Source organism: Vidua macroura, chromosome Z (assembly GCF_024509145.1).
Source record: "Vidua macroura isolate BioBank_ID:100142 chromosome Z, ASM2450914v1, whole genome shotgun sequence".
NCBI lineage: Eukaryota > Metazoa > Chordata > Aves > Passeriformes > Viduidae > Vidua > Vidua macroura.
The window spans coordinates 15,432,819-15,449,578 of record NC_071611.1 but is presented as its reverse complement, the minus strand read 5'-3'; the positions used below and the strand labels follow the sequence as shown (position 1 = coordinate 15,449,578).

The 16,760-nt window shown below is 36.6% G+C and overlaps 1 protein-coding gene across 2 annotated transcripts in view; it reads right to left on the bottom strand.

Moving 5' to 3' along the window:
* LOC128821729 (guanine nucleotide-binding protein G(q) subunit alpha-like) overlaps positions 1-16,760 on the bottom strand; it is a 117,664-nt gene that overhangs the window by 26,776 nt on the left and 74,128 nt on the right. For both annotated transcript variants that reach the window (XM_054002967.1, XM_054002969.1), the window contains exon 3: positions 11,371-11,525. In XM_054002967.1, coding sequence (XP_053858942.1) covers positions 11,371-11,525 — 155 coding nt within the window. The remainder of the gene's footprint in view (positions 1-11,370; positions 11,526-16,760) is intronic.

The window sequence follows — 16,760 nt, the reverse complement described above, 5'->3', positions numbered from 1 at the left end:
TAGTAAAAAGCTATCCTGAACTATTCAAAAAATCAAATTTAATTTCTACCTTACAGTAAAAATACAGAAGAATTTGTTAGCTTTGGGAAGAACCATATTATTATTGGCTCAATTATAAAATTATCAAATTTTCTTCACTATTTTTTATTAATGGAGTATCAATTCAATAGTAAATGCTATAGTGAGAAAGATGTATCTTGGTTAAGCCAGAAGGTACTAGTCTGAAAATATTTTCTGAGAATGCTAATTGGTTTCTGGCAGTGAGAAAAAGGCTTGAGAGTCTGAGCACTGGATCTGCCATCAGAGTTTTTTTACACAAAAAGCAGCAGGAACAAGCTCATCAATTTGTTGTCAGAAAAGGAAAGAAATAAAAGTGAATGAAATCCATAACCATCACCATAAGAAAGTGACAGACTACGAACTAGGTTCTTATTCCCTCCTACCCACAGAACAGTTAGTTTCATTTTGTGATGAAATTTTGGAAGGAGATAAAGAAGGATTGCCAGTCATTACATGCTACACTGGTATTCACAAGAGCAAGAGAATTTTAACTGAATAAATTGGCAGGTGGCCCATTTACACAATGTCTTGTTCCATTCCTTTGGCAAACTTTACCTGTGGTCTCCAAGGTGAGCCTGGTTACTACATCTTTGCACAGTGGACATGCTACTATCTGGTAATGCACATCTGGCTGATTTTAAAAAGGTGATAAATCGAAGGGATAGATACTATTAAATTGTTACATCTCATTTGTGTTTCTAGAAATCAATAAGCTAGCAGATGAGGTTTTCTGGGATTTTTTTTGTCCTAAGTTTCAGAAACACTACTTTATCCTTAAAAAATACTTATCTTTTCCTTCTCCTCATCCTTTATGCTCAAGTTCTGCTCACTCAGCAACCAAACACAGGTCACTCACTACCTTTTCACTCATTTCACCTGTAGCCCCCTACAGAAACTCCTTATACAGCCTTACTTAATTCCCTGGATTTTTTCACTTAACAGGTGTTGGCCCTGTAAGAACTGTCCTGAATTATACATTCAAACCCAGAATCAAGGAATTAGTGTCAAAACCAGTAGGAGCATCTCACAGAAAAAAAAAAAAACCAAACCAAAAAAAAACCCCAACAAAACAGAAGGATGCACCAAAACCCTTAAAAAAAGAAATTTTTTTTGACAATCATAATCTACAGGCTAACAAAATCCATTTAGAATACCTCCTGCTTTTTTTTTTGCTTGTTTTCCAGCATTATTTAGCCCCTATCTCTTTTTCTTCTAACTTAAAAATTAATAAATTAATGTATTATTGTTTCAATTTATTTAAATGAAAATACTGTTGTACAACTTGAAGTCTTTTATCATTGCTATTTTAATGCTGTGACCGTACTGCAAATTGTCAATGAAATTCTTCCTAGATAGAAAAAAATTGTTTAAGGTTTGATTTGTGGTTTTTCTGTGTTTGCTTTTTGTTGTTGTTGTTTGTTTGGGTTTTTCCTGGTTTTTTTAAGTTTCTTTACATTTTATTTTAACAGACTTTTAACTTCTGCTGAAAAATTACTTGTGCTGAAATTCAGATTTAAATCAAGTTTTGCACTGCTGTTCTGAAGCAAAGGAACTGTCATTTTCCGCTACTGACAGTTCTGCAGACAATTACACTTCCTGTTACCCCATGAAGATATGTAACTTTGTGTTCTGCTATCAACTTCAGGGGGATTAAACATGTTTCTGAAAATCAAACTGAAAGCTCTGCCAGCAGCAGCAACACAAAGTTGCCTCCAAGATATTCTAAAATCACTAAAAATGCTGCATGTCTCTTTTAAAATTTACATAACCTCTAAAATAAAATAAGAATTTTTAAAAACCCTCTATTTTCTTTAAGTAAGAACATCTATCATTGGGATTGACATCAGAGTCTTTCCTTTCCATCTTATGCACTGTTTTATATCATTGTCTGAAGACTTTTGATATGACAGAAATAAAATGTCTCTTTTCAGTCAGGTGCAATCTTCCAATAATACCAATGAAAGCAAATCAACACACATAACTTCAATACATTATCATAACTTGTGTATTAATTGCAAAACACTACATCTCTAAATCCACAGTACTACACAGACAAAACCAAGACATATTTTCTTTATGAAGCACAAGAATGGATTTTTGCATTGCACTAGAAGGGGTGGGGTGACAGTCTGATTATTCTGAACAACTGGTTGTTGAGCTGAGTCACTATTTCAAAATGCTGAGAGCAAATATGTAAGTGAATGCAGCTGACTACATAAAAAGAGAAGACAACTAGAATACAGTTTAAATATTTAAAGATATACCAGCAGCAAACATTTTTCACATACTACTATTCTAACTGTTCCTGTAACATTGAGATTTTATTATTTGTCTTACCATGGTTTATTTACTGACACAATAAAGACCTTTACTTTTAAATCTTCTTTGTACCAAAATAATTGGTTATTTAACATTTTTTTTTACCCTCAGGAAAGCTGGGGCTTAAAGAAATTCCCTGATCACCAGGGAAGTGCAGCATTGCACACATAAGCTTTAAACATCCTACAGCTTATCAAACTAGTAATTTATTTATTTTTAAATTACTTTATCAGGCAGCAACTTTAAATTAACACATCAAAAGTGCTAGCTAATGCCAATTGTCTTCTGCTTTCAACTCTGTTGGCTCCAGACTACCCTAGCTGCTCCTCTGCCTATCCCCAGCTGCCAGCTCTTTAACTTGTGCAATAGCTTGATAACACATTTCCGTCAAAATTATTTGGAATAGTGAAGAAACACTACTGAAATTCTGATTACAGTTTATTTGAGGGATATGCCCTAGGATGTGGCAAGTCCATAAACTCCAGAAGGAAAGCAGGGTGGAGTTACTTCCTCCACTGGCTTATCTGCAACCAGAAGAAAATTTGTGAAGCCATGGCTATGTGAAATGTGTTGAGTTTTTTAATGCAGATGGATGAAAAGTAAATGAAAATTTGATGGGCTTTTGTATGTATCTGCTTACTAATAAACTGATTCACCCTGGTTCTAAAACACTTAGCTAATGCAGCCTTAAAGTATTGACAACTATTCTTCCCTCCTGGGCAAACAAATCCTACATACAAACAAAAAAATTTAAACACTTAAGAGAAATGCACAGTGTATTTTAGGGCAGATGCTCAATTCGAAATGAATTAGCACGTACTGCAATCAGGCTTACCAATGCACTTAACTGTCCAATGTATACAACTGGCTACACATGCACTCTTGCAAGCAAACCACAAGACTTGACATAGCTGCAATCTTACACAAAAGGAGAGAAGCCAATAATTGCACAGACCAGGTACTTTTCCAGTTTATTGCCTTCAAATTTTAAAGTTGTAATAACAATATGGTTATTGGAAATACCCTGGAAGCCATCCTGAGGTCTAGTTCAAAAGTGAATAACCACCAGCATTATCACAGGAAATTCGGTTGTACAGGTAGTAGCAACTGTGCAAGACATTTAGGTCTCAGCTACATGGTACTCAGAGTTCATCACCACCACCAATTAAAAAGTCTTGTTTTGATGAGTCACACTGTAGTTATACGGTCTCTCACCCAAACAGTACCTACTCATCTAGGCATTACAGAAAGGAGAGAAAATGAGAAAATACATGGTTCTGAGTAAATTTATAATACAGACTAAGTTTCTAAAGTTAATTATATCTGTAATTAGTTTTAATAAAAATTAATTTTAGTGGCTGCTGAGGTAATTTTTGAGGGGGTTGCTATAGTGACAGACAGACTGTGCATTACTGAGGCGATAAGTATGTAATGAGCGGCTGGCAGTGGACCTCCCTTGACATCAGGACAAACTGCCAGCATCTAGCAACACGCCCATGATCTACACACCGACCAGAAGCAGAGAAAGACTTTTGTTTCCCAGTCAGCACAAGAGCTAAGTAATTATTTTTAATGCACTTTGTATCACCTATGACAAGGTCCAGGCCTGCAGCCAGCTTCAGGGAAGCTGCCAGACTATGGAGGTGCTAACAATGCCGTTGAAAGAAAGCACATGTCAAAGGTACTGTGGGTCCACATTTCCAAACAAACAGCAGGAATAGGATTATGGGAATATACTGACTCTGTGTACTTTCCTACATGTATTTCCCATATGGAAATCGAGCAAGGAAGTGAGACTCCAAAGCTTAAAAAACAGACCACAGTTTTTTTAACCAGTAAAGTTCTTTAATAAATTGAGTATGACTCCAGTCACTATGAACAGGTAGCTCAGTACTGAGCCTTTTTTCCTAGGGCTACACCACCTAATGAAGACAGACCATCAAAACTTACTTGAATTTACTCTCAGAAATCAAGATCTTGGAGCACCTTCAGCATGGCGCAGACACTTTAAAGAAACACCCTCCTCCAGCTATGAGCTACTACCTACCAGCATCTTTACGGTCAGATTTTTCCAAGTAATCAGGTGGTAAAGAAGCATTTTCTAAGGAATAAATCCATAGGATGAATTTCTGTTCAGCGTATAGCCTAATGGATCATGTGCAGGCATGGGCAGACGAAGGTAGAAAGCGTACAGCCTTTAATCCATCTCTAACATAATTTCCCTTTCTGAGGTTAAAAATGAGACTAGTCTGCTCATCAGTATTGTCTAATGACTTTTCCTAAACTCAACAGGCAAAGCGGATGTAGTAAGATGCTGAATTAATACTCACTGGCACACTACCAAACCCTGTGCTTAGGAGTCTCAGAGACACTTTGAGCACAGAAGTCCCTGGAGAGCAGAATGCATCTGAAACACACTGCTGAGGAGAAAGGATCTGACTAGCACCATAACAGAAACGCTATGTTATAAATCTCTAAATAAAATCAAACATGTTGAGATGGAAGTAATTATTGACACTGATAGAAAGATCAGTATAAAACCAGTAAAAGTGATTTGCTATCACCCAACCAGCCAACACATCTCTATGGGAAGAATGAGAGTACAGGGAACAGGGAAGGGACAAACCTCAAGAAATCCTACAAATTCTGTTGTTTAACATAAAAGTTTGTTGGTGATTTCAGTATAAACACAGTTATAAAAGCAAGCCTTACCAGCAACATTTCATATGCAAATGTTTTCTTATTGCATTCAATGACAAGACAGATTTACATTTGCATCTTTTCAACCCCAAAGTTCAAAGGTTTAATGCAAAAAAACATTTTTTTCCTTAAGTTTAAGGTAATTCATGGGTATGACCCTCTCAAAATGCTGTATTTCATACACAGATAATAGCAGTGCAAGAGAAAATAGAAACCTAACTGAAGTCTGACTAAAGATAATTATGTAAGATATTTAATAAGATTTTATATATCTCTGTCCTTTGGAGCCTGACTGTTCTGGAGTAGGATAGAGCCCTACTCCATATTGTTGTTGGAATTTGGTGTGGTTTTGAAGTGAGGTTGGAGTTTTTTAGTTTGTTCTGCAAAACTTTGAGCCAGTTGATGAGACCACTCTCCTAAAAAACCCTAGCACTAATTTGGACCATGTGCTGAAAAACAAAAGCCTTTCTTTTTTTGCATCTTTGAGAAAACATACAACTGGCTTGACTTTCAACTGCACATATGCAAAATGCTAAAGCTGCTGTACCAGGACTTTTCCTGCCTCACAGAGCTGCCAGAATAATTGACACTAGTGTTCTGTATGCTGAGAGGCAGCAGTCCAATAAACAGAATTGATTTTCAGCATACAAAACTAAACATAAACAAGTACTGGCTGTGTTCTCAGAACTTCTGTAGAGTTTTGTGTTTCTAAGACTCTACTGAATTGCAGTGAAGACCCCACAATTCCAATAGAGATTTGTAGGGAACAGTATGTTTTATTTACAGGGCTGGATGCATGCAGGGATTTCCTGTCAAAGGGCATGCGCGCCCCTGAGAACTCCAGATCCTTTTTTATTACTCCTACGAATTTACATATTCATGGCATTTCACAATAGGTTTATGTATATTCATTCTGCTGATTTCACATTACACTTACAGCTAGTTACACTTGTACTCAGTTTTTGTCAGAAAGTACAGAAAGAACTCCTGGGCCACTCTGCGCTGTTTGTTTCAAGGTCTGAAGAATCTTTCTTATCTCTTATCTCTTTAGCTTGGAAATTTGCATTCTTTTTCCTTAGCTGGGGCAGTTTTGCTAGTGCTGCAGTTACCAGACTAAACAGGGTATTTTACTTATGTTAGCAAGCTCAAAGCAGCACATTTCACCTGAATCCAAATGGATTTTCTACCCCGTTAAATTTTTACTCTGTTTCACTACACAATTGATGAAAAGTTGAAGTAAATTACCAGTTTCCAGAACTATCTCATCTTAATCTATAGTTTGAAGTGAGGTAGGAAGAAGTCTGCACAGTGTTGTTTTTATCCATATTCCACCTAAGTCCTACCTAGCTGTCTTCCTCAACTTCCTACCTCACTAAAAGCCAACCTTAGCAAAGGCTAAAAAGATAAGTCACCAAATAAACAAATACTCATGCAAATTTTTATTTTTAAGAGCTGTGGTGTAAAAATTACAGTCATTACGAACATGTTTGGTGCTGCATGAAAAAAAAATATCCTGAAAGAAATACATACTGTATACTGCTTTATATAGTCCTACTTTCCTTTCTGAATTTCCCAAGTTGTGCTGCATAACCTGCAGTTTTTGTATGGGAAACAGTACTTTGGTATGCACATCCCATCTTACTTCAGACACTGCTTTTATTTTTGGGACTATATCTTAAGTCATAAGACAGGATTATCATAGTTCTGCTGCTAGTACTTGATCTTTGATTTTAAGTCTTTAATTTTTATTTGCTGTTTCTACTTTAAACCATACATAAGGCTGTGTAAACTGTAAATACACAAAAGCAGACTCTATGATTCTATGAGACAAATTGCTCTCAAGTATAGCTTCAGGACCTTCAGGTGCATTTTTACAAATGAAAGTAAGCAAGAACTAATCAACATGTACTTACGCATCTTTTAAATGATCCCTATATGACTATATGGTTTTGTCACTACAATCTAATGACTGCTACACAGATATCCCACACAGTTGTTCAGAATTTGCTATCAGTTCAGCTTCATAGCAGGTCCCAATTATGAGCTTCATAGCAGGTCCCAATTTTGGACCAGCATAAACAGATATGCTCAGTGTTTGTGCAGCAACTAGAAAGTCCGTGGTACACAGCAGCCAAATACTTCAATTTCATGTGGCCAGAAAAAGATGAAATTGAAAATCTGAGCCAAGCAAGGCTCTGGGACACTTTCTAGGTCTTAGCACTTCTTACAGTTTGTTCATGAATGGTAAGCCCTTAGTGCCATACTAGACAAAAATGGTGATGAATCTTCAAAAATTCCTACTGCAAACCAAATTCTCTAACACAGAAGACTATTGAATCGCCTTTCTTTGAGCTTTGAAAAGGTACGATACAATCAAACTGTTGACTGGTAGCCTTTTTACATTTGGATTAAGGTCTAGGCAGCTGATACAGTATATTCTAAATTATCTAATCTCATCTCACATAGCTACTACTAAAGGCAATTCTCCATGCTATTAGTTTACATTGTCTTGCACTGTGAGGCAGCATCTTAAAGAGAAGTAATTTGATGGTAATTAAGTGGCTAAGTCACCTGGTAATGCACACGGAAAGCAAATAACCTCTATATACCTCAGGTGCTCTTGACTTTATTAGTGAGAAGTCTAAAAGTTGATTTTAAAACAACATGAACATCCAAGCTTCGGAGAATCCAATGGTCAGGAAAGAGAATAGAATTAATGTGTTAAGCCTCCAAGAAGTTCAAATTCTCCATAATGCAGGGAATTTCTTTCTTAGACACTACCCCCATTTCTTCTAGTAAATTGGATGTATTCTTCCAGAGTACAAGCAGTGGGTATAAAAACATCAAAAATGAAGCTAACAATGACAAAGAATGACAAAACTGGTCAAAAGATGGAGAAAGTGAAAGCAATATGATATACAGGACATACTAGAAACCTGAAACATAATTTAGAAACAATAAAATAACAGGAAAAAGATTATGTGTAGTAAGAGAATAATTTAGATTGCAAAAGACCTCAAACATCATTAAGTCCAACAACTTACCAATCACCACCTCGTCACTTAGGCTATAGCACTAAGTACAATATCCAGTTACTTCTTGAACGACTCTAGGATGGTGACTCCACCACCTCCCTGAGCAGTCTGTTTCAATGCTTAACAACTCTTTCCAAAAAGAAATTATTCTTGATGCTCAGAAAAATGAACCTCAGCTGGTGCAGCTTGAGGCTATGTCCTCTTGTCCTATCTCTTGTTACCTGGAAAAGTGTCTGACCCCCAGCTGGCTATCCCCCTCCTTTCAAGGCAGTTGTAGAGGGTGGTAAGTTTACACCTGAGCCCCCTTTACTCCAGGCTAAAGACCCCCAGCTCCTTCAGCTGCTTGTCACAGGACTTGTGCCCTTCACCAATTCTGTTCCCCTTCTCCAGACATGCTCCAGTCCCTCAGTGTCTGTCCTGCAGTAAGGGGGCCAGAACTGGGCACAGGATTTGAGGTGTGGCCTCAGCAGTGCTGACTGCAGGAGGATGAACCCCTTCCACAGTCTTTCTGATAAAAGAAATATCAGATGTGGTCCTGACAACCACACTACTTATGATCCAAGCCAGGATGCCATCTGCCTTCTCAGCCACAAGCTGGCTCCTCTTCATCTGCTGTCAACCAGCACCCTGAGGTCATCTTGTGCTGGGCAGCTTTCCAGCTACTCTGCCCCTGCCTGTATCACTGCCTTGGCCTGCTGTGACCCAAGGGCAGGACTAAGCACTTAACCTTGTTGAAGACTGATGGCAGAAGAGAGCAATATAGGCAGCAGACTGAAAATACTACTACTATTACTACTACTACAACAAAAGCACAGTGGAAAACTACTGAGAAGATGAGAGGCTTGTGCAAGGGATGAATGAAGAACACATCTGACATTGACACATACGCATACCAGACATTGGCACATATGCTTACAAGAGAGCCGGTGGACAACAAACCATTCTGGTTCACACATCAAGTCAGAAGACAATGAGCACCAAGTTTTTTTCTATCTTACTGCCTTGTGAATCCCACTAGTAGCTTTAAAGCGATTTGTTTCCTTGCTTTGTGACAGGGATTTAATACTAATAAATTTGCTTGGGTGTTTTACTGGTAAACACACATACTGTATTTTTGAAACAATGTTTCTTTTGTGTCTGCTGATTTTTTTTAGTGGACTTACATACCTGGAAAAAACTCTACTTGTAAGCATACATACAGGCTTTTCTAAATACTCATATACAGTGATTAACAAGCCTAATTTGAAAGATTTTGCAGAAATCCATAGTATGAACTATAATAAAGTCACCAAATCTGCAAAAAATCATGGTAAACTGCTAAACATGCTGAGCTTAAGAAATAACCAATCAACTACCACACGTACCTTTTGCAAGACCATGCACTAGGAGGTTTTTTTAATAGCTACTTAATGGTTATTCTCTACTATTTTTAATGCTACTCCAAAGATCCACTACGGTGCCAATTTAATTAAAAGTAGATCAAAACTATGGTATTCAGCACAATCTGATCTGAAGTAGCATCAGATCATTATTTCCTACTTAGGAGAGTAATTCTATTTTTAGCCTCTAAGGTAGAGCACACAAAGTACATACATTTATTTCAACTTTAAAACCAGTATCTCATCTGTTGTGGAAACAAAGCTAGGACCTACAAATATAAGAAATTGAAAATATGAGACGAACTCTGCTTCACCTTCTACTTAACTTTGCCATTAATTTCAGAACAGCAACAATGTGAAAATATATTTTTAGTAACGTTTCTCTAAAATTTTCTTATCAATGTTTATGCATCCTGAAATTTTTCTTTTATGTAATATTATATTTGTTTCCTTACCACCTGAAACAAAAACACAGTATGGTATGTTTGGGGACAGTGAGAATCTAAACAATACAAGAGAGATGCCATTGCACCACTCTACGCCAAAATATATGTGCAAAATGATGTGTTGGGAAGGTAACCAGGATAGAGAACTGCACAGGACAACAGAAACTCTATGCATAGGGCAAAGGGAAGTCATGGCGTGGTGATAATATTGCAACAGACCTGACGAGACTTATGTCATGCATCCATAGGTCTTCAGCTGCCTAAATTCTATCAGCAAGATCCTAGTAAGTTCGTCTTGACTAATTCCCTTATAAAGTGCAGTACCAGATAAGGATGCTTAGACTACTGTGCAGATAAATGTTATTCCACACCTGTCATGTCTAATGTCCTGCTACAATGAGCTTAATGGAAGCTTCATTGTGCACTTTTTTAAGTAAGAGGCTTTCATTCATGTACACATGCCAAATGGAGACTGGAATTGTATCACTGGAATAATTTTTTTCATAGCTAAAAGTCAATGTAGAACCCATAGAGGTTTTTGCCATGGCTTTAACAACAAACCATGCTGTGCTCCGTAGCACAGGTCAACATCAAAAGGCCATCATCTATTTCTTTGACAGCAGATGAGAAATTTCACCTGAGTTGTATGTTACATCACTAAAAAATAACTAAGATTCATGGAGTAAGCCTTCAGGCAGATATCAGATTCCAATGACAAATTTCACGCTGTTTTTTGATTAGATTCCAGTGCCAAGAAAGGGGTTCAGGTATTTTTTAATCACACATGCATTTTTATTATTGTTGATCTTGTAGAACAAACAATTTAGCTTGAAGTGCTTTCCTGATTTCTTCCTGGCATCCATGTTCTTTAAAGTTTAGACTTTGTTTCCATAATAGAAAGACAGTTTGGTACAAAACAAATCCCTTTGTTTAGTACTGTTTACATCACCACTAAGACTGCAAATGCCACAGAGGGAAACTGGAAAATCTGGAAAATAGGAGTTCTTGGACATTTCAATTTTTATTAATTGTATGGAGGTTTACTTTGATAGCACTTCCCAGTATTCACTACTGTCACACTATATGAAATTATTTTTGCCCATCTTGCATTTGTGATTATATGTTGGAAGAAAGTAAATTGAGGAGGTTTAACAAAAATCCTCCCCAAATTAGTCATGCCTAGTCAGAATGTTAATTTAAGACTTTGAATGATTATAAACTGTCATTTTGTGAAATAAGCACAGATATAATCCTAAAATAGATGTATACCACTCCTTAATTCAATTTTGTATATGTATATTCAGATATGTTCGTGTACCTTATGCATACAAACATGTACACAGACATATAGTATAATAAGCTAAAAAGTAAAAATCACTTTCTTAGAAACAGAAAGTTATACATACTTGTTCATCGCTACCATGTACTTACTATTTAGTTGAATCTGATAATTGATATTCCCGTCGTCTATCGTAACACTCCTGAATTCCAGGGTCATTCCATAAGCTTCTTATTGCATCTACATATGGGTTCTCAAAACTTGACACCTTCTCTACATCAACTTCTCGAACTAACAGTGCATGAACCTAATTCAAAACAAACAAAACAGTAAAGTGGACCTCATTTTCTATGTTTACATACAGCTCATATACAATGAACAAGATTAATAATTCTTCACATTGATTGTATCACCAACATGTATGTTCAATTTGAAAAATCAAATATCATGAAGATGATTGTGAAGATGCAAAAAGGAGTTAACTTTTAAGCTAACATCACAGGGAGTGAAGTTGTGCTTGGGAAAATTGCATCTTCTTACATTTCTTTCTTTTGGGACACCAATAATTGTTACCATAACATTGAAACAAAGAAAAAAAAATAACAGACAAAACTGAAGGAATCTGTAGTACCACCAAAATCAAACTGGTCATTAAGATTTAACTACTGACAGTTCAACTCAGTTGTTTCACAAGCAAAATCTAGATGGTTAGGAGACTGTTCAGTTCAATACACTTTTGATAACAGCAGACACTTTCCATGGCCTTCTGGGAATATAAGAATTTCCCCTTTATTTACCAGAAATCTTGCAAACATTTACTCAATTATTTTTGGAAAACAATATTTCATACATTTAGGATCTTCCTCATGGGTTTCTACAATTATTTAAAACAGGATTCCAGAATAAGAAAACTAGAATTTTTGGGAATTGTAATCATGACATCTCCACTTGAGAAGATATTGAAATAGCAACCAAGTCTTCTCCTTCTTTATTCGCCTCAGAAAACTATGGGCAGGGTTAAAAACTGATTCTGAGCTTCAACAGTGTAACAGCTTTATGCTGGTTTTCCTGGCAATACTCTTTTTGCCACAATCCATTATATACTTACAAAAGTGTGGATTTTTTTGTATCTAGGCTTCATCACCTCAGTCTTCTACTTATTATCTTTACTATCATCTCTTATTTTTATACTAATGGGAAAATAATGGAAAATAATTTCCATTTTCCCATGCAAAATAATTCCCAAGTTACTAGGAGATACCTGATCCTACAGAACCTACTTCAAAAGAGCTGAAAAAGTTCTAGCAATTCAGCACTATTACTAAGAAAAAGGTTCATACTTTGTCTGTTCTTTGGTTTGTAAGACTATGTTAATGGTGGTTAGATTTGCATAAGATCAGTGAGTTGACATTTCACTACTGTGAAGCACTTGTTTTCTTTGGCTATTTTTGTGCATTTAAATTAAACTAGGTTTTACCAAACTGCTGTATGTATTTTCCTGAACTACCACAGTGGTTACGACAAAAATAGCAGTTAGCTGAATAAGCTGAGTAAATAAAAATGTTTAATGTCAGAAATGTATTTCACTTTTCCAGTTATAGGAGGAACTAAATCAGTCATCTTTCTTTGGTTTGGTTGTCAGGTTTTTGTTTTTTTTTTTTGTTTTTTTTTTTTTTTGTAAATCAGAGTAAATCTTCAGAATGAAACACTAGTCAAACCTCTGAGACAAAACTTCACCAATATAGCCTTTGTATGAAGCAAAAATTCCCAGAGATCTATTAGAAGTCAGAAGACTGGCCTGTCATTTCTCCTGGACAATTCATGATACCATTGAAAATGGAAGGGTAAAGCAACCAAGAAGTAGAGCATGTTTTCCAAATGCCTGATTTGTAATAAACATGCCAGGAAAGTCTCTCCATAAACATGGTATGGGAAAAGCCACAGACCCTTCTTCTCTTCACTTTGTTTTTTTATTTGTATGTTTGTCTCCTTTGAAAAGCAGGCACCACCTAAGGACTGCAGGGGATAGCCACCCCAGAAATCCGATGTTGCCACAGGCTACTGCAGTCCTGTGGCTGAACTGAATTATGAACCAGAAACTGTTTTCAAGTCTGAAATTTCTCTCATAAAAACTGCAACAGGATTTCAGACCTAGCTGACAGACGGATAAAGAAAGCCACTGAGTGAACAGAAGAAACTACGAAATAGATCATCTGCTTGCTGCCAAATGTCTGCCAATGGTGGTTTTCTTGTGAAACTCCCCCAAACCTGAATTAATTTTAATGGACTGATGGACAAAAAAAGCAAATAACTACTTTGTTCAAAAGTGAAGAACTACTTAAATGTTTCCTTACACATTATGTTTTTATTGCTAAAAACCATTCACTGCCTAGCTTTGTTTGAGATCAGGTCACCAGACAAAGTAAGAAAAAGAGAACATTATTGACACAGTTGGAATGGATAATATAATAAAATAAATACAATAATATCACTTTCCTTAAGCAATGTCTTTGGCTTCTAGATCATACTATATGATACAAAAAATATGAATGAGAGCTAAAGTTTCAATTTCAGAAATGAAGCAAGTTCGAATTTTCTACAGGAGTGATTTTTAGAAAGTCGGGACCTACCCAGATAGCATATTTAGTAAGTACATTTTCAAGAATTATATGCACGAACATCCAAAATTATAACATACAAAAATTTGTGGGAGACCTCGAAAAGAGATTTGAAGTAGCTTCAGATCCAAAATGTTTGTAATTTAATGGATAACACTTCCCTGCCCATTCTACCATGCAATTTTCTTGTATTTATATTACTATATTAAAACACTGATGTGACTTCAGGTGTTCATGACTACAAAACTTATATGTTCCTGTCTAAAAATCATGCCACAGTTTTCATTAAACATCTCTAATTTGGAGTGTTTTACATTTTGTTAAAACATACTAAGACACAGAATCACAGAATACCCTGAATTGGGAGGGACCCATGAGAATGATGAAGTCCAACTTCCAGCCTTGTGCAGGACACCCCAAGAGTCACACCATGTGACTGAGAGCATTGTCCAAACACTTGTTGAACTCTCTCAAGCTGGTGCTGTGGCCCTGGGGAGCTGTTCCAGTGCCCAACCACCCCCTGGGTAAAGAATCTTTTCTTAATATCCAGTTTAAAACTCTGTTGTGGAGTTTCAGGCCATTCCCTCAGGTGCTGTCACTGTTACCACAGAGAAGAGATCAGTGCCTGCCCCTCCTCTTCCCCTCATGAGGAAGTAACTGCTATGAGGTCTCCCCTCAGTCTCCTCTTCTCCAGGCTGAACAGACCAAGCAACTACAGCCACTCCTCACAAGGCTTCCCCTCAAGGCCCTTCATCATCCTCATGGCCCTCCTTTGGACAATCCCTAATAGTTTAATATTCTTGTATTCCGGCACTCAAAACCACACACTAGACTCAAGCTAAGGCCACCACAGCGTAGAGCAGAGCAGAGCAGGACAACCACCACATTCTAAAATCCCAGCTAGTGAATGACAATGCCACAGTAACTTTGGATGATCCCAACACTTTCTGGTAGGTTGAACTTAAATGCAACTATGGATGTCTAGTGTAACTCTTAAAGACTGAGAATACTGCAGCTCTCAGACAGTATGTGCTATTAATTTACATATAAGGCTGCCAAACCCTCACAAAATCTGTTAGAGCACCATCTTCCTCACCATGGCTCCACCTGCAGCATGAAGATATAAACAACAGTAAAGGCACAAAGGGAAAAATAAGGGCGTATAACAGCTTCTTTGTTTCCTCATAGTAAAATGATGAAATCTCAGTTGGGTGAACTAAAATCTATCGGAATTTCGAAGTAACATACACAGAACCTGTGTAAGCTAACCTGTGACGTGGATCTATGTTCACCTTAGTAACACCATACTCAAATGTTTAAAATACACAAACATGCAAATGAAAACAGTGTATACAATTTGCACTCTAAGAACTACAAAACTCTCATGAGTTGCCATAATTAAATAATATTTTAATGACCCTGTGACCAAATTGGTTATTTGTAAAACATCCCCAAGGATTAAGGTATGGAATAAGCAGATGTAAACTGTGCAGGTAAACAGTTCCATGAAGGAAGTAAACTCTTCCATAAAGGCAAGAAATTGTATGCCATTTCTGCAGAACTACTCAAAAATACATCTCCAAAAATTACTAACATAACTGTAGTCTTCTGGGGCATTTTTTCACCTCCATGGAAGTCTTAATTACCCAAGTATTCCCAATGTTATGCCTGTGTCTGGTATATAAGGCAATTTACCAGGGATATAGTACCATTTCAGATATACTGGCACTTCAGAGACTTGATGCTTGATGTAAATTACAGATATAACTTTGGTTTTCAAAAGCAAAATGAAATTGAAATGTATTCTGATATTTGAAATTATTTGACTACATTTAATTAAAAACATTACAGTAATTTCTAGTCATCTTTTATTCCCTGTGCTGCTGGAATATGAAGAAAAAACAGCTGAAACAAAAAATGTCTGTTATTTGAAGAGGGGGGGAACATCTCACTCCCTTTCTCTGCTACACAAGATTTAAACTCCACAGAGATACTGCAATCATCTCCTCAAATGCAGTGATATCAGAGGCAAAAGAGAAAATTCACCTTCAGATTTTAAATGTTAATTCTCCTTTTATATTTTTCACCGGCTCTAGTTATTCCACCTATAGATATAAACTATGAAGATTTATTAAACAGAAATTATAGGCTCTTTTATACTCTCTTTTAAAAGAAGTTTCATACCTCTAACTCTCCAGATCCTCAAGACTTTTGCTTACTTTCTTTCTTAGAAGGAGAGCTCATTAAGCATTACAACTTTTAAATGCTACAACTTTACTTGTTAATGACTGCGTAAGGTATTACACTCTTCAAATACTGGCATGGCTATAAAGCTAAGCTGGAAGATGACATCACTGTGCAAAACTGAACAGCAGGTTGCAAAAACCTACCACCAAAAAAAAAAATTGTAACTAATATTTACTTTTGTGTGTGTGGCGTGTTACATTTCAATGGATTATAAATTAGGCAGTTTCACACCTCCTGCAGGTATTAAATGTAACACCTTAGATGAAATTTTCACACACTGGTCCTAAAGCTTTGCAGCTAGTGAATACTTTCCTGATGTGTGCTGTAAAATTGTGTTGTTTTTGCTGTTGAGGATCCTAGAAACAGAAACAGCTTTATTCTCTGGAAATATTCTCTCATTTCTGCTTTGTAGACCTGGGGAAATTCTGCAGCTGACTTTCTGAAATACGTCTATGGATCAACCAACAGCCACAGCCTTTCTACTGCTTTAGTAAATCACTGCCAAAGAGCTGTTTCTGTGTTGTTAGGAGACTAGGTATTCTGCCCTGAAATTAGTCAAGCCTGTCTAAACATCTTACTTGTTACATTCACTTCTAAAATATGTCAAAAAACCCAAACAAACGCCACACATGCAATTTTATTCTAATTGTAAACAATAGCTTCAATTACAGGATTTA